The sequence below is a fragment of the Lupinus angustifolius genome, chromosome LG17 (genome assembly GCF_001865875.1).
Source record: "Lupinus angustifolius cultivar Tanjil chromosome LG17, LupAngTanjil_v1.0, whole genome shotgun sequence".
NCBI classification, from domain to species: domain Eukaryota; kingdom Viridiplantae; phylum Streptophyta; class Magnoliopsida; order Fabales; family Fabaceae; genus Lupinus; species Lupinus angustifolius.
The window spans coordinates 3,902,618-3,926,947 of NC_032025.1; the positions used below are offsets into that span (position 1 = coordinate 3,902,618).

The following is a 24,330-nucleotide window of genomic DNA, read 5'->3' on the forward strand; positions in this document are numbered from 1 at the left end:
AGGGTGAGAAGGGAGGGGTTAATTGGACCTGGACCAATATGTTCCATTTTTTGAATAGAATTTTCAGGAAATGATAGAAAGTAGAAATTTATGAAGTAAGATTTTGGATGGCTTGGTGTGACAATGAAGGTGTTGGAGGGTTCAATATATAGGGTTGGAAGTCGTGGATGGGGTCCACGAGTTCGTACCTGGCAATGGTACTTGTCCCCTAGCCACGCTTCAGATTCCCTGACTAAACCTAGCCTGGGCCAAACTCGTGGGTGCAGTCCACGACTTCCATTGAAGTCGTGGCTGACATCCACGACTCTCTTTAATTTTCTTACACAGAACTCGTGGGTGCCATCCACGAGTTTCTAAAACCCTAGTTATCTGCACCAAAGTCGTGGATACCATCCACGACTTTCAATTAATTTTCTGATTTTCCGTTTTTTTTTTTGAATTCGTATTTATTGGTGTATTTATGTGTTGTATTTTTTTTGAAATGTGAAATTTGAATCCGAATTCAAATTATTTTGAATTTTGAAATTTGAATTTTGAAATTTGAATTTTGAATTGTATTTAATTTTGAATCCGAATTTAAATTTGAATGAATATGTATGTACATAATTATATTACACAAATTATAAAACTACAAAAATTATTACAAAATTACAAAAAATTACACAACATTGCACAAAATTACAAAATTTCACAAAAGTGGAATATTACATCACTTAGTTTTGCCTTGAACTTTGTCCGACTTCGGTACTTTTGAAAGGGCATTTCTTCCTATTGTGTCCTTCACTCCTACACCACCCACATTTTTTAGTTTGTTGGGACTGGGAATCATCCATTTCATTGTGTATACGTGTAGTTTTTGGTCTTCCAGTACGGTTTCTACGCATAAGGGGATTAGGAATGAACGTTGGACCTAAATAAGGAGGCCAATATTCTTCATTTGCAATGGGTTGAAACTCATGTCCATAAACCTTTTGTAAGTTCTCTAACCTATAAATTGGTGATATAAATTGGCCGTAGTCTAAGTTCAATGATGCACAAGTAGCAATAACATGTGAACATGGCAATTTAAGTGATTGAAATTCCCCACAATCACACCCATTGTCCATTAATCTAACTGTGTATACTCTTGAGTATCGACTAACACCGGTACTAGCAACTTCTACTTCCGACACTCCTGAATCCCGCGAAAAATTTCGTACAATTTGACAGGTAGCTTTTCGGTTATTTTCATTAATCACCTTACTCAATTCTTCACAGTAAACATGACCCGCCTTTATCATGTTAGTTGCTTCATTTCTATGGTGTACAAACCAGGAGTTTAGTCTATGATATGTTGCTCTAACAAGTGCAGTAATAGGTAAGGTCCTTGCTCCTTTCAGAACCGCATTTACACATTCAGCCAAATTCGTCGTCATATGACCGTACCGTCTCCCCTCATCATATAATTGCGTTCATTTTCTTTTGGGATTTTATCTAACCACGCTGCCGCCCTAGAGTTTTTTTGACGCAATACAGCAAGCATTCTCTCAAATCTTGGCCGCATCAATTCATAGCCTACTATAAGTAGATAAATATTCACAAAAATCCAATATACAAACAGTTTGACATAATTGACATTCATTTCAAGACTTACCCATTTCAATGACTTTTTCTTTCAAATCATTATCTCTGAACTCCTTGTTGAAATTGCTAGCAACATGGCGGATGCAATATACAGAATGACCATCACACCATTGAGGGAGCTCAGTACGTAATGCACCTAATAAACCTGTACCCGTATCTGATATAATGCAAATATTTGGTTGTGGGGTAACATATGTCCGAAGATTGTAGAAAAACCATTCCCATGCCTCTTTGGTCTCTCCTTCTACAATCGCAAATGCTACTGGAAATATACGTCTGTTACCATCTTGGGAACTTGCTATTAACAAAGTTCCAGTATACTTTCCAGTCAAAAACGTCCCATCAACTTGAAGGATTGGTTTGCAAAAACCGAATCCTTCAATGCACGGCTTGAAAGCCCAAAAAACACTATCAAGAACTAAAGTATTATGTTCATCATGGTTAGATGATGAATATCTTACAATTGTACCTGATGCATAATATTGAACAACATTCAACCAACGAGGTAACTCCTTGTATGATCCCTCCCAATCACCATAAATTTGGGACATTGCTATTTGTTTAGCAGCCCAAGCCTTCCTATATGTCACCGTATAACCAAAACAAGTGAACACTTCTTTAAAATCTTCTGATACTAGTTGCACAATGCAGTTTGCGATAAAAGATGAGTTCAACTTCGTGTGATCTTGAGAAATATTAGTGGATACACAAGTGTGTCTTCCACTAATTTTTCTAATCTCCCAAATATCACGCTTCAAACTTTTTGATGCTCGAAGTCTCCATTCACACCCAACACCATAATATTTACATTTTACAACATATCTATCTGGCCTAGACTCATCCACAACGTAATCAACAGAATTTCTAATATGAAAATGTTTTACCGCATTTATTGTTGCCTCCTTTGATTCAAATTGCATACCAACAAAAAGATCATTATCTATATCAGTACTTATGTGAGTACTTCTATATGGAAAATCTTGAGAAAAACTTGTCCAGATTGATGATCAATGTTAACAAAAAAAGAAGAAGGATTATGATATGTTACGCTAACTGTTTCATGTGTGGTAATCTGAACATCATCATAAAGCTCAATGTCCTCCTCATCACTAAAATCACTAACAACATCTCTAATAATTGTCATCTACATATAACATAGAGTAAAATATAAACAAACATATTTACATTTAAACAAAAGGTAACACATAAAATTATATATAAAATAAAAGATATAAAAAATTTAAAGCATTTAAAGTTACCTTAAATATGCAGAGTTCCTCAATTCCAGTAGGCTACAATTTTTTCATACAGTTCTTCCTTCAGTGTGGTTTTACACCCGGGGCTGGGGAAATATATAGAACTTTGAAATCATGGATCCAATACACGACTTGTAAGTCGTGTACAAGGTCCACGACATTGCATGGAACTCGTGGACCCCATCCACGACATTGCCATGAAAGTCGTGCACGTGGTCCACGACTTACAGAGATCTGACACGTTGTAGGGAAATCGTGGATGTGGTCCACGGATTTCCAGTGAAATCGTGGCTCTGGTCCACAACTTTGCCAAACTCGTGGATCTGGTCCACGAAATCCACTAAAATCTACCCCAAACCCGTAATTAATTCAAAACCTATACTAGAGCTGAGATAGTATTGTCAAACTACACTATCTCCATAATTTTCCCTAAATTTTATTTTATACCCATCTAAAATCCAACTTACAAGCAACACATAGAAGTAAAATAAGATTTGATTCTAAAAATTGTAAATGGTGCATGTCCAAGTTCAACCACACTCAAATATGCTTTTATTCTTTTCTAAAAATGTACATTTTCCTTTTAATATTTTTTAGAGTGATTGGGTTTGGACTTTGTACGACTTATGGCAAGAACATTGAAGACTTGGACTCAGTTGTTTCGGGCAATCTTAAGCCCCCACCCCATGTGAAAAAAGGATAACATGCTTTTAGAACTCTGTTAGATACATGTTAAGTGTCACCATATAAAAATAAATACGCTAATAATAGATAGATACTAAATTCTTTATTAATTTGTGTTTGCATAAGTTGAATATCAGAATATATTTTTTGGGTACAAAGTAATGGGGTGTTCACATTCATTTGGATCAGGTTTTTAGGCAAAAAAAAAAATATCTGATACAAATATATAATTAATTTATTATCTGGTCTGGTTTGTTTACACTAATTCAGTCTTATGTAAATATTATAAGCAGTTAGGATCAACTTAAACTGATTTTTTTTATTATGAAATATTGGAACTCTACAAAATTCAAAAACTATAAACATGACTAAAATATTAAATCTAGTACACTTTAAAGTAACAAATTACATGTATTCATATTAATATTGTGACAACCTTATCATAAGACTATTTACATACATACAAAGACACTGTCACAAGTCCACAAATTTATTCATAACACCATGTTAACTTAAATAAATATACAACTATTCTATAAATTTAAAAATTATTATATCAAACACCACAACATAATTAGAGTCACAATAATTGGTAAGGACATCAGTTTCTTCCTTCATTTTGATTATATTTAAGAAAACAAATCTAACAACTTAATAATATGTATAAAAAGAAATACCATATCAAATGAACATTACTAAATCTACCACTTAAATGTTAAATTTTAATTTTAACTCGTTTCAAAACATTATTGAACTAAACTTTTAATTACTTAAATGTATAACATTATTTATACATATTCCTAATAAACCAAATTAACGTGATCCAATTTGGATCGTTCTAAAGTTAAATCCAAAAACCAGACTGAACTAATCAATTTTTAAAAAATCAATCCTTAACACATATTTCCTCTATATAATTCCCGGTTGTAAGGACTAAATTTGTCCCTAAAATTTTATTAAAAATGCCAAATTTCATTGTTGTGATTTTTAAGAATTTTAGACAGTTTTCAATTTCTAGACATTTTATCGAAAGCAAAATTTAGTTTCACTAGAAGACATAATTCATTACAGTACACAGTGAACTCTGGTAAAATCACCAGAGAAACAACGAACACTATCACACAAAGATATTGTATGGAAAAAGAAAAGGATAGACAAAAAAAGAAAGAATATACTCAAAGCCAAACTGGGAAGTGAAGCCGATGGATCAAAAACCTGAGAGCAATCTCACTTATGCCCTCGGAAATACATGTATGTTTTCTGCAGAAAGATAAGTAAACGAAACAATCGTCAAGCAATAACGTCAAATGCATATTGTAAAAGAAGTTGTGGGCAAATCTAGCTGGTTAAGTAAAAACATGCACAAAATAATTTCCCTGAATACTTTCTTAATAGGATAATAGCTAAACATCTGCAGCAGTTGTTTCAAATCATGAATGAGTTCAAGAGTATTATTTGGAAGAAGATAATTTTGGATAAAAGCATTGCATTCATCTTTCATACAGAAAGAATAAAAACAAATTAAAATTAAACAAGTTCATATGAGAACATCCTCCCAGCTTTCGGGAGTAAGATGCATACATTTACCATTACTAGGTAGAAACCTAACATATCTCCACATTTACCTCTACCTTCCCAAACCCTACTAGGTAGAAACCTAGTATAGTACGCTGCCCCTTTACCATTACAAACTCTCTACAACCAGGATTTCTTAACGATACTTACAAGTTACAACCTTCTTTCAGTCCTTTTCATGATAAAATTTCTACCAGTCCTCCTTATAACACCTTTATGTCTTTCTTTGACAATACAGAGTTGAAGGAGAGTTAAAAGTTCTTAGCATTGTCCTAACGTTTTGGACACTGTTCACAAGAAAAAGTCATTTTAATTTTTAATCCTTAGATCAAAGGAGGAATTAAATAGAAAGTTAGAAATGTGGAGATATGCTTTAGAAATATATGAAGTGTATATGGAGTATAAGTTTAACAAGAGGTGGACAATTCCATTGTAGAGGTAAAGATTGGAGATTATTTCATACCACAAGTCACTAGATTTAGGTCTTTTGAGTCAATTATACAAGACGACCGAGAAATTGACGAAGATGGAAACCATAGGATTCAAGTGAGTTGGATGAAATGGCAAGTGTTTTAGGTGTCATATGTAATAAGGTATTGCTGGGAGTCATAAGGTGGTCAAGTGGTAAGGGTGAAGAGCTTAGGGAGTAGAATAATAAGGAGGATGAGGGTTTAATTCCCATCCACCACAAAATACTAACACGCTAATATTTGCCTATTAATAAAAAAGATAAGAAGGTATCACTCAAGCTAAAAGGAAAGTTTTATTGTACAACTATAAGACCTGCAATATTATATTGACCGACTGAATGTTGGGTTGTAAAGTATCAACAAGATAATAAATTTCATGTAATAGAGATGATGGTGTTGTATTGGATGAGTGGACAACTAAATAATATAGGATTAGAAAAGAATGTACTAGAGAGAAAGTTAGAATAGTTTGGACATGCATGGAGGAGATTAGTAGAAGTCTCCACAAGAACACTAGATCAAATGGAAGTTAGTCTAATTCCTAGAGGGAGGAGGAAGTTATAAAACCATTGACGAAACGACTAAGAAAGACTTAGAGATCAATAAACATGATTTATGATAGAATATTATGATGTCGTTTGATCAATAGAATTGACCTACCTAGTGAGATTAAAGTTTGGTTGTTTTCTTTAAATTTCTCCATCTTCCTTTCTCCCTCTCCAAAAGGAATGCCAAATTCTTAATAGAATATTATGTATTATAATTAACTTATACCAGCTTGGCCCCTTTATGTCTCTTGACAAACATGAATGATTATCGAAATTCTTAGCACGGTAAATCCGGAGTTTTTGCTTAGTTCACAAATAAAGAAAAGGCTCTTGTATTTCTGGTTTTTCTCTTGCTCTTTGGGTAAACCAATTTACTGCTAATGACTTCACACGGCAATAATTTGGAACACAAACACCAAAAAAGTCTTTTAGAACATATAGAGCAAAAAAATTATGCCAGTTTGTTAGGAATCCAAATTAGAAAGCTGAGAGAAAAAGAGAGGTAGAAATGGACAATTACAACTTCACTTATTTTTATTATCGGACAATTACCACTAGATGAACAGGATCAGAATAGGATGAGAAAGGATTCTCATGAAAGGGTTTTTTCCTCGACCAAAACTCAGTTCTGAAAAAGGTAACAAATCTAGAATAATGCCCATCAACCCCATTAATACCCTTATTTATGTACAAGATCCCCTCTAAACTAACTGCTTTACGCGTTACTCTTCCTAGCAAATATAATTTACCCTCCAGTCCTAACATAGTTAAATGTTCATGTTTTAATTTCTATTATTTATCCCACTGCTGAGTAGCAATACAAAAATTGAAAATAAAAATCAATTCAATGTTCTATCCCTCACCTGAAGCACCCACAAGCTTAGAAGAGACTCCAAGCAAAACAGGCCAAATCCAACCAAATAGAATATCTGCAAGAATAGCAAAAATGATTGAATTCAAACTTATAAGAACAGGCAAAAGATTATGGAGTTTGATTTCCACGTAGTGTCACATAAAGGTAATGAAATTTCATTTTCCCAGCAACTTCAACATGTTGCAAAATGTGATGAACAGACTCTCTAAGCCCTCTGTCAAAGGGAACCCAGATCATTTTTATCCAACTAAAACTTAATACAACAACAGGCTCAAATAATCCATCCTCCATGCTTACACTTAAGGAAGCAAGGCCCTACTCAATCTAGTTCCATTAACGTCCAATTCCTACAAATTTTACAGCCTTTTATATATGAATTGAAAGACCTCAATAACTTCCTCGGTTATCATTTTCATTGGTTTCTCATATAAGAATCAAGTCCAAGTTACTAGCTTGACGTCAATATTAACTTCAACAGTCTCCATGGAATTTATTGTTATTCATTCATACATCAGATCATAATTCTATAGGAGGTAAGGGGGGAGGGACAATTAACTTGAGAATATGAATAGCCTTCATGCATCTTTACTTTTTAAGTACTATAAAATACACATGATATAAGAACTTGATATGCAGATTTTTCCACCAGTAAATGAGCATAACTTACAATATCTGAGATCAATGCATGAATATGAATGCTTCTAAAAATCATGTGCAAATATATAAGAACAACAAAAAACATGAATTCCATATCAGTTACAACCCTATAAAATTAAAAAAAACATCTGGTTAACATTAAGGTGATATTCTAAAAATGCATGCAAAATATTTTTACCAAAAAAGAAAATATATGCACATGGAGTACAACTTACACCAACTAAGACATGGTCTGAGAAGAGGCCAATTGCTGCAAGGATGCCTCTGCAATTTTAAATAAAATAGTTTAAATGTGACAAAACAAATCTATGTAATTATACTTACTAGTACATACGACTAAGTAAAAACATGACCATAAGATAACAGGATAAAATAATAAAAAGCACTAGGGTAAAGTGTTGAAGTTCTTTCCAGATAAATTTAATAAATTTGGGAGCCGCAACAATTCCTTCCCACCTCAGTGTGAATAATATGATAGACAATATCAATAAACAAATAATCCCACTATAGTGTTTCATTGCTTACATATGCCTACACAATGAGTAAAAGGACGTATCATTTTCTAATGCTACTCATAAATGAAATTTTCCCCGCAAACTACTTTAAGTTAATAGCTTTTTGGCATGCAACACCCAATTCTAATCATATTCTCCCATCTTACGATGATAATGCTTATCATTGGGAAAATACAAACCAACGCTCACTCTAGAACGCAAGTGTTTAAAATTTATCCTCTAGGTTCCATTTGCCTTTTCAAGTATACTTCATTCTAAAATTACAACAAATACCATAGATAAAGAGATCAACAACTTCATGAAATTTTAGTTTCATACGCTCTGCAGTATAGGTTATAGAACTTACGTTAATGAATTTCCATGAAAAACAATTGGAGGAGCAATTGCGGCGAAGATGCAAAATGCAATATGAAGCTGCACCAAACCAAAGCAAGTTAACATGAAATTAGAAGATCACTCACTAAGTAGTACACTAGTATCAAATGAGAGATTAACATACCAAGTAGAACAAGAAAAACCAACTGAACTTCAGTGCACTATCCGTCCTGCATATCAGAGACAATCATAAGTAACAACCATCGCCATATAAAGTCAGGTCACTAGGTTATAAATCCATGATGTCCAACTGTCAGTAACTAAAAGGGACCCATGCATAGAGATGTCACTGAGTGGGGTACCTAATCTGATGCTGATCCATCCAAAAATAATCCAATGTATAAAATTTTACAGCTCCAACAATAAATCAGATTGGGTCAGATTGTTTCAATGAACCCTTACTCCACAATTTGGGAGTCCTCATTTCAAGTTTCACATCAATCAATAAATCAAAACCAAATCCCTGGATAATCAATCGATTCCAGCAATGAACCACCAATTTCCAGCAGTGATACAAGTACTAGTGTTGGCAGCAGGGTGCATGAAGCCACCAACAATGGATTGTTCTAGTAGTGTAAGGCTCTGCTAGATCTCAAGGATGACCAAAAGATCAAGGGTTTGATTCCTGGGAGTAACACTTGTTGGGAGGGGCAGTCACACCCCCGAAAGGGATTAGTTCCTTACCAAAAGGGTGAGGGGTTACCCTTGGTAGTATAAAAAAAAGCAGGGCGCATGAAGCCATGAGCCAAGAGCAGTAGTGGAAAAACCAGCAGCAACAGTGAACAAACTAACAGTGGCAGCAACACAAAGCAGCCGTGATAGGAAGCAACAATGACAAACACATACAAACACCAGCAACTCTTCGAATCAGATCATCAGACCATCTTTTTACTCATTAGAACAATCGGGCTTAAATCCACCCCAAAAGTTAGGTCAAATAACTATAAATGGTTAAAGTGGGACTTAACCTTAAAAGTAACACACACACCCCTCACTCCCATGGCTGGACCTTTGAAGCATGATGTTCACAAGGCTGGACCAAGTAGGTGGCTTATCATCATAGTAGGTGGCAAAGATGATTGTAAAGAAAAGAAGGCAACAATGTACTTTACCTCATAGCACGATAGAGGGGTCTGTACCAAAGCACATATGAAAGTGGAACTCCAAGTAGAGTATAAATCACGGCAAGGAAGAAAATTTTAACACCTGCACATTGCAAACTTCCCGCTAAGGTGCATATTACTTCAATAATGTAGAAAACTAGCAGTATCCTCAGAGTAAAAGAATTAGCTTACCGCCGCCTCTGACCCAACAGACAATCACAGCAACTACATTAAAAACTAGGCAGAGAACAATTCCTGCAAAGATGATTGTATAATAGAATATTGTGAGAAAAATTGACACATGATAGACACTGGTATCCAAATGAATAGAAAAGAAGAAATTTAGAAGAAGAAATGCCCCTAACACAGATTCCAACTTGGATCTGCTAGGGTTCTAGTACTTTTATTAGAATTTAGGCAAGAATTACAAGAATTGAGAAGGATCCCACGATCCTCTTCCACTGATTCCAAATCAGTTAGTTACAAAGTAAAAAGCTAACTTCCTTACTAACCTAGCTACTATTTATAGAATTCCCTCCCTTCCCTTAACTGCCTTAACTGGTAGTAAAAGGAAAGTTGTTATTCTAGCCAAACTTTCCTTTTACCCCTTCTGTACACATTAATAACCCTTGGCTTGGTATGAGCCTTATCATTACCCTCCCCTAATAGTTTTAACTTGTCCTCAAGTTGAAAGCTAGGGAACTGATCTTGTATGGTTGTGGCTGCTTCCCAAGTAGCTTCATGCTCTGGTAATGCTTGCCACTTCACCAGAACTTCTAAGTTGCCTTTGCTGTCTGTCCTCTTTTCAAGGATGATCTCAGGCACTACTTCCAGCTCATGTTCTTCATTCAGCATAGGAGGGAGAGGTTGTGGTAATTGGTGGGGTTTCAGAGCCTTCTTTAACAGAGACACATGGAAAACTGGGTGGATTTTGGAATGAACAGGCAGATCTAAGTGATAAGCCACCACCCCAACCTTTTTAATCACCTCATAGGGTCCATAATATCTGGGAGCTAGTTTAGCAAAATGTCTAGAGATGAGAGACTTCATCTTGTAGGGTTGGAGCTTGAGATAAACCCAATCCCCTACTTCAAACACAATGTCCCTTCTATGCTTATCAGCATATTGCTTCATCATATTTTGAGCTTTATCCAGATTACCCTTGAGTTCCTCCAAGATGCTATCCCTCTGGTTGCACAACCTATTTACCTCTTCCACCTTGGATGGAATTGTCCCAGCCTTAACCAGTAGAGGAGCTTCTCTGCCATAGAGTGCCCTGAAGGGAGTCATTCCAGTGGATCCATTGTAATTAGAATTAAACCAAAATTCTGCCCAATGCAACCACTTCACCCACTGCTTGGGTTTTGGCCCTACAAAACACCTGAGATAAGTCTCCAAACACCTATTTGTTACCTCAGTTTGGCCATCTGTTTGAGGGGGGTATGAGGTACTTAGTTTGAGTTGAGTTCCTGCCAATTTAAAGATTTCCCTCCAGAACTGACTCAAGAAAACAGGATCCCTATCTGAGACAATTGTAGCAGGAAACCCATGTAGTTTAACCACTTCCTTAATGAAGATAGCAGCCACCTCCCTAGCTGAGAAAGGGTGCCCTAAAGGAAAGAAATGAGCATATTTGGTGAGCCTATCTACCACCACATAGATAGTATCCATTCCCTTCACTCTAGGTAATCCCCTTATGAAATTCATAGAGATATCCATCCAAACCTGTTGAGGAACAGGTAGAGGTTGGAGCAGACCTGCAGGGGACAGTGTGGAATATTTATTTCTTTGGCAAATGTCACACCCTTCTACAAAGGCCTTGATATCTCCCTTCATCCCTTCCCAGAATAAAAAACTAGAGATCCTTTTGTAGGTTCTGAAAAACCCTGAGTGCCCACCAGTAGGAGTTTCATGGCATTCTGAAATGATGAGTGGAATTCTGTTGGATTGTTTGGACAGCAGCAACCTACCCTTGTAGTATAAGATACCCTTCTTCAACTCATAACCAGGGTGAACCTTGGGCGAGACAGTCAGGTCTTGTAACATTTGTTTCCACTTAGGGTCCAGTTGCAACTCTTGAAGCCATTCTTCCACCTCCTCATTATTCAATACTGAAATAGCAGAGTACATCATCCTCCTAGAAAGAGCATCTGCAGCAGAGTTGGCCTTACCTGGTTTGTATTGTATCTCGAAAGCTAAACCCACCAACTTAACTGCCCATTTAAACTGCTCATCTGAAAATAGTCTCTGTTCAGTGAGAAATTTTAAGCTTCTCTGGTCTGTCCTGATGATGAAATGCCTCCCCATAAGATAATGTCTCCATTTTTGTATAGCTTGGACAAGGGCCATTAACTCCCTTTCATAAACAGACTTTTGTTGGGCTTTGACAGATAATCCTCTGCTCCAGAAGGCTAGTGGTCTCCCCTCTTGCATCAACACAGCACCCAACCCTTGACTAGAAGCATCAGTTTCAACCACAAACTGCTTGTTGAAATCAGGGGCAGCCAACAGGGGTAACTCCATCATAACAACACCTGATTGAAGGCTCCTAGAGCCAACTCTGTTCTAGACAGGGCAGGGTCCCCTTGAAGAATGATTCTGGCATCCCCTCTCTTCATAGTCAAAGTCATTCTCCCAAAATCAGCCTGGACTTCTCCCAGGCTTGCCAACCATTCCAAACCCAGAACCACATCTACCCCTTTTAAAGCAAACAAGTAAAAGTCTTGGGTTACCTGTAATTGTTGCATACTCAGGGTGAGTTTAGAACATCTTCCCCTACACTTGATGAGATGCCCATCCCCTACCTCAACCACATAAGCTTTGGTATCCTCCTTGGGTAAGTGCAAGAGTTCCACCAAATCTTTGGATATAAAATTGTGGGATGCTCCACAATCAATGAGGATCACCACTGAATGATTGCCCAACTTACCCCCAACCTTCCAAGACTTAGTTGATGTGAAGCCCTTCATAGAGTATAGAGAAAGTTGTAAGGAGTGAAAGGCTTCTACCTCAGGCTCCCCTTCCCCCTCCTCATACTCTTCCTCCTCATCAGCCATCAGCAACATGTGCAACTGCCTATTCCTGCACCTGTGGTCTCTGGAAAAAGGCTCATCACACCTAAAACAGAGCCCCTTCTCCCTCTTCTCCTTTAACTCTGCACTGGTGAGCCTCCTATAATCACCCCCCAATTTGGAAACAACACCATCTGAGCTAGTTTTTGAGGGAACAGATACACTCCCCACAGATGACCCCTCCTTTCTGTAGCTATTAGATACAGAGGGCTCCAAGGTAACCACCCTGTTATAAGAGTTGGATCTGGTTGACCCTGAAGGTCTCTGGTACCCTGCTTGGGCCTTCCTATTCACCACCTGGTTCCTCTGCTCAATTAATATAGCTTTCTGAATTAATTCTGGAAGAGTCTTTAGCTCATACAACCTGACTTCCACCCTTACTTCCTCCTTGAGCCCATTTAAAAAGACTCCTCTAACAAACTCCTGATCAATGCCCCTTAAGGCCCCTGCAAACTTCTCAAACTCTTCAACATATGCCTCTACCCCACCTTCCTGCTTGAGTGATAAGAGTAACTCAAAGGGGTTTTGGGCCATCGCTGGCTGGAATCGTCTTACCACTGCCAACTTGAAACACTCCCAAGTAGGGTAAGGGTTACATCCCTCCCACCATTGATACCAACTGAGTGCTCTACCATCCAGAGCCACCATCGTAGCCCTCATCTTTTCTGCTTCAGAAATAGAACGTAGTGAGAAATATCTCTCTAACTTTTGTACCCACCCATATGCATCATCCCCTGTAAAGATAGGGATTTCTAACTTCCTCCACCTATCATGGCCAGCATTTCTTGGATGACTATCAACCTCCTCCTCATGCTCACTGCCTTCTCCATACGAGTGCTCCTCTGGATTAACACCCAGTTTGGTTGCCACTGCAAACATTAAATCCTCCAACTTCTTGGTGCGAGCTTCATACAGTTCCAACCTCATCCTTATCTCCTCTCTTTCTTGGCGCATACCTCCTCTGTCCTGACCCTCACTCTCGTTCTCCTTAGCCATGCTACGAGTAGAAACCATACACCGATTCCAATTGCAACGTGGTTGGTAGCACAATCCACAGGCACCAGAATGGTGCTCTGATACCAGTGATAGACACTGGTATCCAAATGAATAGAAAAGAAGAAATTTAGAAGAAGAAATGCCCCTAACACAGATTCCAACTTGGATCTGCTAGGGTTCTAGTACTTTTATTAGAATTTTAGGCAAGAATTACAAGAATTGAGAAGGATCCCACGATCCTTTTCCACTGATTCCAAATCAGTTAGTTACAAAGTAAAAAGCTAACTTCCTTACTAACCTAGCTACTATTTATAGAATTCCCTCCCTTCCCTTAACTGCCTTAACTGGTAGTAAAAGGAAAGTTTGTTATTCCAGCCAAACTTTCCTTTTACCCCTTTTGTACACATTAATAACCCTTGGCTTGGTATGAGCCTTATCAACACATCAAGTGGTATAAAGAGAAGGCGTAAAAAAGGTAGAGGGAAAACAAGAGTTCTAAAGTTCTATTTGAGTGTGTATGAGTATGCATGTATGTGTACCAAATTAAAGAGAGGAGCGAAAAAGATGACCATGGAACACATTGGCACAAGAATCCTAATGCTTTAATAGTTTTTTATAAGACTAATGCTTTAATAGTCGGGCAGCACCTCATCCAAAATTACTGGTAAGCAAAAAAAGGGTCATCTAACAGAAGAAAACAACCAACGGTAAATTAAGGGCTTCTATATCAGGAAAAGGTTCATCTCATGATGATATTGACAATGTTATTGATAAAAACTCAAACCTCAAGTAACAATTGTTGAAATATCAAAGATTAGATACAAAAGATATAAAGAAGGAATACATAAAAAAGAAAAGGAAAAAAAAACTATACAATAGTAACCTAACACCTCTACTTATGCTAAAACAATGATTATGAAGAAAAAAATACTTGCACTCTTTACTTTGGGTGAGCTATAAGCAGTTACTGACCTAACCAATAACGCAAAATATAAATTATATTTTTCATCAACAACCGACCAACCAAATAATTAATAAACAGAAAAGATAATTAAGCTACTATACCTAACCAACTGGCAAAGGCCGAATATTGCAGCCTCTGAGCATGAACAGGTATCTCATTGGCTATATCATGATGAATAATTGGGAAAAATGGAGGCCAATTCTTATCATCAACAGGTACATCAGCTGATGAGCATATTTCGGAAACCATAAAAAAGAAGTTAATGACTCTGCAGAAATTTAGAGATGCAACAAATTGACACTTAATTGTAAAGGCTTGTAGTCTCGTCATTCACCTCTAGTAACAGTTTCTTCTCTTCTTTTGATTTCCTACAAATACATTTTACAAGAGTCACAAAATTGTCAAAAGCAAAGGGCACCAGTTGATTAACAGTGTTATAAACGAGGACTTATATATGCAGTGCAGGCAGTTAAGAAAATTAGAAGTATATTAATGATAATGACGCCAATAAAATCAAACATATGAAATATTGGAACCAAAATCTTTGGCACGAAAATTGTTAAACCAACCTTCTCTCTCCTTTTTAAATCCGTTTCCCAAGCTGCTAGCTCTTTTCCCTTTTTCTTAGAATCCTGTATAAACACGATGGAAAACATACTTAGCCCCCATAAAATAATCCTAAAGTGTTAGGTAAATCTCTAAATTAGCAAAAGTGTTACGTTTGTAGTATCCAAAGGTATATCAACTGTAGTGTCATGTCTTTGTCCAAAGCCCAGTTGTACTTCAGACGCCAATGGTTGATTACGCGATTTTGATCCAGGAGCAGTGGCGCCATTCTATAAGATTTCCACAGTAAATACAAGAAAACTGAACGACATCACTTCAATGAAATAACAAAGCATCAAATGCCAAGGCTTCCAAAAATAGCAATTTGCACTTAAATTACTTCGTCAGTTATACTTAAATAGTTCAACACTAAGTTAGAAGGTTTTTTCACCTAACACCGTATAAAACACACACACATGAAGCTAAAATTAAAGGCAAGAAGATTCTGCAAAATCGAGGAAATGCAGGATTATCCTACCTATTTAATAATCACAGTTATTTAGGATGAATAAATAACCATTAAAACAAAACGATAACAAGCGTGCCTCAGGAAACAGTATAACCGAAATCTCAAAATACATGTTCATAGATCCAAAACCTCCACATTGAGTTACGTACGGATTTGTAATCTCAACACAAATTCAGCACACACGATTTCTCAATTACTCATATCCGTGTCCAAACAATAAAAATAAATATAAAATCACGCAAAATAAATAAACACCGATCCAGATCAAAGGACTTGTGACGTAAGCAATTCCATTTATATAGGTTTCAGCACAAAATCTCGGGATTTTGGAGCGAAAACAACGTTAGATCTGAGAAATGCTAAATTTAGATAAAAATGAGAGAATAGATTACCGAGAAAGGATTGACTTCTTCTTCTTCGAATGGATTGGGATCGTGGTGGTGATTCATGGTTACTATATTTAGAAAGAGAATTTGTACAGAAAAATGTGAGAATTTTCACTGACACCGGAAAATGAGGACAAGGTCGGTGAAATAGTGTTAGTGTGTACGGTGAGTGAACACTTTTTCTTAAATTGGCTTTGCTTCTTTGCAACGCGGGATTTGAATTTAGAATTTAGAAAGAAAAAAGGATGTGACTTTGAATTTTGCTATTTGCCCTTCTGTTGTGTTTGAATTTACGAGGTATGCCATTCAGTCGGTGTGGTGCTGCTTTCAGTGAGGTGTGGAAAGTGTATTGAGATTAGGTAAATTCGGATATCTTATTTCATTTGTGTCTTCTATTATGTCGCTAATCAATCAAAATATATTATTTAATTGAAAAAAATTATAAAGAAATAAATCAATATTTTATATTATTTTATGGAATATTATTGGATGTGACAACAACTTTTTGGGACAGGATCCAGTCTGGTAAATTTCACGTCGTTCGTATAAAGTTGTTGGTTCAAATGATACATATTTGATTCAATAAGTTTTTGCATTTGAATCATGTTGTTAAAAAATATTTACTAAGAGAGTTAACCTCATATAGCTCTAGTACGAGTAGTACGAGAATACCTGTGAAAAATAAAAAAATTCATGTTATTCTCTTAAAGTATGTATGATATCATGTATCATTATTTCTCTACAAAATGTGTCATTTTATAAGTTATTGTTTATGATTGTTTAAAATATATATTTAAACTAAAATTTTAATAATAAAATATTTCTGAACTAATACAAATAAAAGTACACCAAGTTATATACTTTTTTAGACCTAAAATATTCATCATATGTGATATGCCAAATTTTGGTTGGCTGTTCTAGTCTGTTGGGAATGAGATTAGGTGAAGTCTGTACCTAAATGATTATAGCGGGTAAGTTTTGATGTTTTTTTAATATCTTTTATATAAAATTAAGGTAAATTATCATTGTTTATTTAAGTATTTTTCCTCATCTAATTTAATATCAACCATTCTTAGCTTATCTTTCAAATTTTTCTTTGTTTCTCATGTATCATCTCTTAGTAAAAAAAAATTAGTACACCTATGAAATTGGGATGGAACTATGGAACTATTATTCTCTACATCTTTGAATGTATCATTATCTTCTCTAATAAAATCTCTTTCAGCTTGGTTTCTCCACTTTTTGAATTTATGGTAAAATAATAATTTTAGAATAAGAAAGATTTGTTTACACTTAATTTAAGTTACACTAGTTATGTTTAATTTCAGTCATTTATTTTCTTAACTTAAATCCAAATGATCAAATAGGTGAAACTTAAAAAATACTTAAGATTTATCTTTTTATCTCTCGTCATTTATTTCAGTCACTCATTTGGTTCATTGGATTTAATAAAATCTCATCATTTATTTCAATCATTCATTTGGTCCGTTGAATTTAAGAAAATGAATTGCTGACATTGAGTGTAACTTAAATTAGGTGTAAACAGACCCCTCCTTGTTTTTTTTGAAATAAATGAAAATTAAATAGAGATATTTTAGACAAAATGTACTTAATTTTCAATCATTTATTGACTTCTTAATCTTTTTTTATACATAATAATGACTTTTTAATCTGTATCAATAATACTAGACATAACAAAATGCACCCTTTTGAAAAAAATAGACGCTACAAGGGGGGAGGGACATATAATTAGAAAGATAGGAGAATAGTTTTTTCTAGACAATAATATTTTATTTTTGTATAACTAGGAGCCAAATTTGATTTGGATAGTAAAAAATAAGTCATAGTTACAAGGGTGCATTCAAATTTCATTCTCCTAAAAAAAATTGGTTGATAGATAAATTATAGATATCATATACCTTACCATTTATGAAAAATTTGGGTCTAAGAAACTTTATAACCCACCTTATTTAAGCTTTAATTTAGAGTGTACATGACTTATGAAATAAGTTAAGGAAAGGGCTCTATAAGGATTGAGGAGAAGAAAAAAATAGATTGAATGTAGCCAATGACCCAAAGTGGAAAAACTTAAATGATGTCATCTTATGACTCTTATCAAAGTAGACAAAGACGATTACTAATAACTTGAAGTGTTATGAACATGACTCCCTTATCACATTTGTAAACAACAATATTTTATGTTGGCTCATTTTAGAATAAAATGTGTTAGATATGTGTGTACTCGTTCATGGAAGATTGTCACTACCAAAGCAAGATTGTCTAGTAGGGAAGATGAATATTGGTTAAGTGATGACGAGCTCGTTATTTTAAGACGTTTTATGATAATGTTAAAATTGTGCAATAGATTATCAAATTCATATATCTATTATCGAATTCTCACTGTACTGTAAAAATTAATCTCAAATACACCTACCACAATATAATTAACTACTAGTGCAAATTCCTGAAATCCTCAAGAATAAATTTATATTTACATTGATATAAAATGAATATTGTTTTGAAACAAACTTGTGGGGTGTAAAACTGTAAATACTAAATAGCAGCCTGACGTGGTAAAAGTAAAAGCCAAAACCCTAAAAACTGCTAATCCCGCTTTATACTTCTGTCTTTGCAACTTTCGGCATTTGGCGGTTTCATTCACTTCACCGCACCCTCTCTCCCTCTCTACATTCCATCTCATAAAACATGGGTCGGAAGAAAGACGCCGTTTTGATCGCCGAAGAAACCCCCAATCCTCAACTCAATTCCGAGAAGAAGAAGAAAAAGAACAAAAACAAAGGCAAGCACCAAAACGACACCTCTAGTCCCAAAAGAACACTCCACGAACAAAACGACACTGAATCAACCAAAACGAAGAAGATTAAGCACCACATATCAAACGACATCGTCGACGGCGAAACTGAAGTCGTTAACGGAACCAGTGATGAAACGGTGACGGAGCGAGTGGTGGTGGTTACCGGTAAGAATGCCGATGATTCCAAATACACAGCGTTTAAAACCTTCGCTGAAGCAGGGCTTCCAGAGAAAGTACTTGAATGCTGCAAGGGATTCGAGAAGCCTTCTCCGATTCAATCGCGAGCGTGGCCTTTCTTATTGGACGGTCGTGATCTCATTGGAATTGCTGCAACCGGTTCAGGTGTGTACTGAAAATAATGTTATGGTGTGTTATGTGAATTTTGAATTATGATTTGATATTCTGAGATTGGTTTTATGATATTTGATTGATTATTAGGGAAGACATTGGCCTTTGGAATACCGGCGATTATGCATATTATGAAGAAAGGGAAGAATAAAGCGGACCGGGGTCGGAATCCTCTTTGTCTGATGCTCTCCCCCACTAGGGAGCTAGCTCAACAAGTATGCATATTTTGTTTTTGAGCAATGAAGTTGTTGCTGTTGATCGCTATTAACTTATAGTAAACAACTTAATTATGTGCCTATTCAATGTTTTTTTGAAATAAGCTAAAAAGAGGTTATTTTTAGAAGCTTCTCTACTAAGCTTATTTGAAGTGAGCTGAGAAGGCCTTACAGGAAGGTCATAAGATAATTTTATTTAGTTTATGAAGTTAAGCTGTTCTTGTAAACCCAAATAAACTCTCCATTAGCTAATCTAAATGGCTCTGGAACATAATAAAGCGCATAATATTATTTTGTCTTAGTCTATGACAACACAGGAATTTGATTTTTGTTAGTTCATAAAGATATCAAGTTCTTAGAGAGAATTACATAATTTACAATTTACGTTGACCTTTTTGAAGTTGGCAATTGGCTTAGCTATACTCAACACCCTCGTTGTTTCAAAAATTTCACCACTATGCCTTGGGGTTTATGTTGCCATTACACTTACACCTTTGAGGTTTTTGTAGCATATCACATAGCTTGGTTTGGCTTACAATATTAAGTCTAAAATGAGGTGGCAACTGGATGATTTAGTTTGAATTTTGAATTTTGATTGGGTTGTAATTAACGTGTAAAATGTGAGCTAATAGTCCTTTTAGGTTCCATTATAGAATTCTTAAAATACCATTCAACCTATCAGTAACTCAATTTATAAGTAAAGGGAGGCTGATTAATTTTTTGAAATAAAAGAGGTACTGAATGTAATTAAGCCAGTCATAGGAGGTCAGTGTTATTTATCCAAATTTTTAATACTTATTTGGATCATAGCTGTCAGGTGGATTCTACAATTTGCCTCCCCCCACCTTAAACTGTTACCTTTTGTTTTTTGAAAATAATTTACTGTGAAATTAACTTTCCTACATTTCCATCTTCTACTGATGGTATTATTGATTTAGTAGGTGATAAAAATGTGGCTAATAGTTTTCTGTAATTGTCTTGCAGATATCAGACGTCATTAGTGATGCTGGTAGGTCTTGTGTTGTCGAATCAGTGTGTTTGTACGGTGGAACCTCCAAAGGTCCACAGATCTCATCACTGAAATCTGGCGTTGTAAGTTATATCAAGTTCATTTTCCCCTTTGGATGGTTTGTGCAGATACCACTTGCAGTTACACGCTTGTTCGCTTCACATATAGGGAGCTCTTTTCTTTATTTATGGTAAATATCAAATGAACAATTTAATATTTTTAATCCAGGACATCGTCATTGGAACCCCTGGTCGTATACAAGATCTGATTGAAATGGGCTTCTTATCCTTAAAAGAAGCATCTTTTGTGGTAAGCTATAAATTGTGGGCCGTAATGATGTTGGCCAGTTCTATCGTATTTCACTTCTATCATTTAAACAAGTTATTCAATTATATATTTTATTTGCTGTTCTCACTGCTGGGTAACTCAATTTGAAATTGATTGTTTCTACATTTGCTATAAAACATCTTTGCTGAAGTTTGTTTGGCGTTGGATAGTCTTAATTGCACACTTCTCTTGCAATTGTTTATTCCATAGATACTGCAATTTGTGTATGAAATAGAAGCTTATTTATATGTAATATATACTGATAGCATGTTGCACATGTTATCATTATTTGACCTAGGTCCTCGATGAAGCAGATCGGATGCTTGACATGGGTTTTGAGCAAATAGTTCGCTCCATCCTGGGTCAGACATCTTCTGGTATGAGATATTTTTTTATCAAAAGTTCCTCCTTTTTGCCCACCAACTTCCTTAATTTCTTTTTCCAGGTTGTTTGTATTTATCATTGAATTGCTTTGAACCTTCCAGTTTTGATTCCCCAAAGAATTTGCATAGAAGTATTTTACTCCCACAGTTTTCCCAGCTTATTTTTATTTCGTTGAAGAGGTTATTATTTTCTGCAGTTCGTCAAATGGTAATGTTCAGTGCTACATGGCCTTCAGCAGTTCATCAATTAGCACAGGAGTTCATGGATCCTGACCCTGTAAAGGTCAGTATCTTCATTTTCAAAAGGGCTTTGCATTATTTTTTAATTAAGTTGTTAGATATGTTTAAACTTGTGAATGTCACAGGTTGTTGTAGGCTCAGAAGATCTAGCTGCCAATCACGATGTCATGCAGATAGTTGAGGTGTGAATTGCGTCAATTCTGCATGTCATATGTAATGTTTACATGATTTAGTGACTATTAATAACATTCTTTTGCCTTCATAGGTTTTGGATGAGCGTGCCCGTGATAAACGACTGGTTGCTTTACTGGAAAAGTACCACAAATCTCAGAGGTATCTCTGATGATTGCCTTCAAAAACTAGAGATATATTTTCTTGTATCCTTTCCCCGATTTTGTGTGGGGTCCTGTGAAGTGATGACAACAATAAACTGGCTGTTTAAATTGGCTGAATATTATGGTTGCCTTATGTTAACAACTCAAATGAAAGCAGGGGTGAAGCTAGAGATCATCGTAAAAGTCACTTGCTGGTTTTGTGGTTTTGAGGGATGGGGATGTCTCATATGACTTCCCTATAGAAAGTGTAAGAAAAAAATTGGAGTGTAAAGTTATGTTAGATTGTTCGCATGGTTTTCCATGACTTCAGCTGTTTTTTGGTGCTGTATCTGATATTTTTTCTTCTGCATTTCCGTGCTCATGTAAAGATTGGTTCCTTATGGCTGTTCTGATGCATATTGCACCTTCTAAACTGTTCAGTTCTGCAACATTTCTAAGAGCTTGTACCTTTTCTCAGGAATCGAGTGTTGGTTTTTGTTTTGTACAAATTGGAGGCCTCACGAGTAGAAAATATGCTTCAAAAAGGGTACACTGCTATTATTGCTGCTATTTAGATACATATTTTTTAATATTTAACTGGTGAAAGATTCTGGTGCTGGCTCTAATCCATTGCTGATATAATTGTACAAGCTATTTATGTTATGAAATACCATCTTTAGGGGTTGGAAGGCTGTATCGATACACGGGGACAAAGCACAACATGCCCGTACGAAGGCACTATCATTATTCAAGGAGGGAATCTGTCCTTTGATGGTATGCTGTTTTATATTGTTGCTAGAATTGAGAGACATTTAAGGTGAATTGGTTTATGGAGGAGAATGGATGAAAGAGGAAAACTTGGAAACCACGAAATACACTTTGAGAGGTTTCCCAAGTCTTCTGTTTTCTTCCAAAAACTAACTTACGAATAGCCTCTTTGGGTTATAAGTGTCACTTTACAATGATAATTATATATACATATATATAAACATGTGTGTGTCTCTATCTATATGTATAGAAAGAGAGAGAGTGAGAGATGCTGTATATTTCGGACAAACTAAATATACCTAATTCTCTTGCTATATAAAAAACCGAAGTTTAAGTTTTACAGCGTGGACTTCCCCTTAGTCCACAATCAAATCGGATAGAGTTAAGATATTATTATTAGTATCTATTATAAAAATTTAACAACATTGTAAGGCCCCTGAATGCCTGTAGTGGATTAAGTATGAAGTATTAAATCTATGCTGCAGGAAATATGTCTATGTCCATTGAACCAGACATGTCACATGTTCCCTGGAATATCCTCCTCACCTTTGTTGCTTTATTTGACCATTTATTTGTTTTCACATTTTTATTGGACAGGTTGCTACTGATGTAGCTGCCCGGGGCTTGGATATTCCAGATGTTGAAGTGGTGATCAACTATAGTTTTCCACTAACAACTGAAGATTATGTTCATAGAATTGGGCGAACTGGACGAGCTGGTAAGAAAGGTGTTGCACATACATTCTTCACTCAGCAGAATAAGGTAGCATTCATTCTCCTCTGGATATATTCTATGTTTTATTTTCTCCCCTGTCCCTTGTATCTATTGTATAATAGGTGTTTATCATCTATTACCACATGGTATTCTACTGAATGAAATATTTTAGGGACTTGCTGGAGAGCTGGTGAATGTTTTAAGAGAAGCAGGGCAAATTGTGCCAGAGGCCCTTATGAAATTCGGCACACATGTAAAGAAAAAGGTCTGTTTTCTTCTCTACTTGCGCTAGTTTAGGTTTCTTTTTTATGATTGTTTGCTAGGATAAACTTTTCTTTGTTATGGCAGCCCATTGAACTTCTGAAAAAATCTTTGATTGATTTTTATAGTATCATTTTTACTATATTTTTAGGAATCCAAGCTTTATGGGGCTCACTTCAAGGAAATTGCTGTTAATGCTCCAAAGTCTAAGAAAATCACATTTAACTCTGACGATGAAGACTAAATGCTGGTGACATGTTAACAATTGGTTGGAGGAATATATGAATTCAGTTATTATTTATTACTTTAAAGGGAAGTAAGAAAGCATTACAGTTAAAAAAAATAGATGAAATGAGTATTGTTGTAGGCATGCACTGATGAGTAATAGGAAGTTTTTGTTTTTTTCATGCTTTTTAGATAATTGTCTCAATTTTTATAATTTTGATATTTTAGACTCGTTTATTCTATTTGTTTGGTTTTATGTCACTTTTTTTAATGGTTTTACCTCACTCTCTACTTGCTCTAAAGACATTGTCACTTTAAAAATGTACATGCAAATTGACGGGCATTGTTAATGTGGCTGCTATCAATACCTACAATACACTTGAGAGCATACTGTTCACACAAGACTTCCAGCTAGATAAACGTTATCAGAAAATCCCTTCACCTACTCGACGACTGTTTGTAAATTTGCGACACTAGTATTAAGTTTTCTGCACAATAGTCTATTATCCATTTAGTAATTGCAGATGTCCTGTAGAGTA

At 35.6% G+C, this 24,330-nt stretch overlaps 4 protein-coding genes across 5 annotated transcripts; 1 reads left to right on the top strand and 3 right to left on the bottom strand.

Annotated features, from left to right (window-relative positions):
- On the bottom strand, positions 714 to 1,415 carry LOC109330796. Its single transcript, XM_019565075.1, has one exon. The coding sequence runs from the start codon at positions 1,413 to 1,415 to the stop codon at positions 714 to 716; it is 702 nt and encodes a 233-aa protein (XP_019420620.1).
- LOC109330797 lies at positions 1,623 to 2,174 on the bottom strand. The gene has a single exon (XM_019565076.1). The coding sequence runs from the start codon at positions 2,172 to 2,174 to the stop codon at positions 1,623 to 1,625; it is 552 nt and encodes a 183-aa protein (XP_019420621.1).
- LOC109331676 (secretory carrier-associated membrane protein 4-like) lies at positions 4,779 to 16,401 on the bottom strand. Of its 2 annotated transcripts, XM_019566325.1 has the most exons (12): positions 16,179 to 16,399; positions 15,431 to 15,547; positions 15,281 to 15,343; positions 15,046 to 15,079; positions 14,813 to 14,935; positions 9,873 to 9,935; positions 9,690 to 9,783; positions 8,702 to 8,747; positions 8,549 to 8,616; positions 7,903 to 7,951; positions 7,020 to 7,085; positions 4,779 to 4,823 (listed from the first exon to the last, which is right to left on the bottom strand). In XM_019566325.1, exons 1-12 carry the CDS (start codon positions 16,233 to 16,235, stop codon positions 4,791 to 4,793), a joined length of 813 nt encoding a protein of 270 aa, XP_019421870.1. In that variant the 5' UTR covers positions 16,236 to 16,399; the 3' UTR covers positions 4,779 to 4,790. The 2 variants fall into 2 exon arrangements, with proteins under 2 accessions (XP_019421870.1, XP_019421871.1); XM_019566326.1 differs by lacking the exon at positions 15,431 to 15,547 and having other exon boundaries at positions 16,179 to 16,401.
- LOC109331973 (DEAD-box ATP-dependent RNA helicase 5-like) lies at positions 18,791 to 24,040 on the top strand. Its single transcript, XM_019566802.1, has 13 exons — positions 18,791 to 19,329; positions 19,426 to 19,550; positions 20,535 to 20,642; positions 20,788 to 20,868; positions 21,185 to 21,263; positions 21,467 to 21,552; positions 21,635 to 21,691; positions 21,775 to 21,842; positions 22,302 to 22,370; positions 22,504 to 22,597; positions 23,189 to 23,353; positions 23,478 to 23,570; positions 23,718 to 24,040. The coding sequence occupies exons 1-13, from the start codon at positions 18,879 to 18,881 to the stop codon at positions 23,808 to 23,810; spliced, it is 1,569 nt and encodes a 522-aa protein (XP_019422347.1). The 5' UTR covers positions 18,791 to 18,878; the 3' UTR covers positions 23,811 to 24,040.

Excerpts from the sequence above, each read along its gene's own strand:
- LOC109330796 (XM_019565075.1), bottom strand. The coding sequence starts at position 1,415 with ATGACGACGAATTTGGCTGAATGTGTAAATGCGGTTCTGAAAGGAGCA.
- LOC109330797 (XM_019565076.1), bottom strand. The coding sequence starts at position 2,174 with ATGTCCCAAATTTATGGTGATTGGGAGGGATCATACAAGGAGTTACCT.
- LOC109331676 (XM_019566325.1), bottom strand. The coding sequence starts at position 16,235 with ATGAATCACCACCACGATCCCAATCCATTCGAAGAAGAAGAAGTCAAT. Across the intron at positions 9,936-14,812 it reads GGCCTTTGCCAGTTGGTTAG|GAATTGTTCTCTGCCTAGTT; the intron begins GTATAGTAGCTT and ends TCATCTTTGCAG. Across the intron at positions 9,784-9,872 it reads CTGTTGGGTCAGAGGCGGCG|GTGTTAAAATTTTCTTCCTT; the intron begins GTAAGCTAATTC and ends TGCAATGTGCAG.
- LOC109331973 (XM_019566802.1), top strand. The coding sequence starts at position 18,879 with ATGGGTCGGAAGAAAGACGCCGTTTTGATCGCCGAAGAAACCCCCAAT. Across the intron at positions 19,330-19,425 it reads AATTGCTGCAACCGGTTCAG|GGAAGACATTGGCCTTTGGA; the intron begins GTGTGTACTGAA and ends ATTGATTATTAG. Across the intron at positions 20,869-21,184 it reads TAAAAGAAGCATCTTTTGTG|GTCCTCGATGAAGCAGATCG; the intron begins GTAAGCTATAAA and ends TATTTGACCTAG.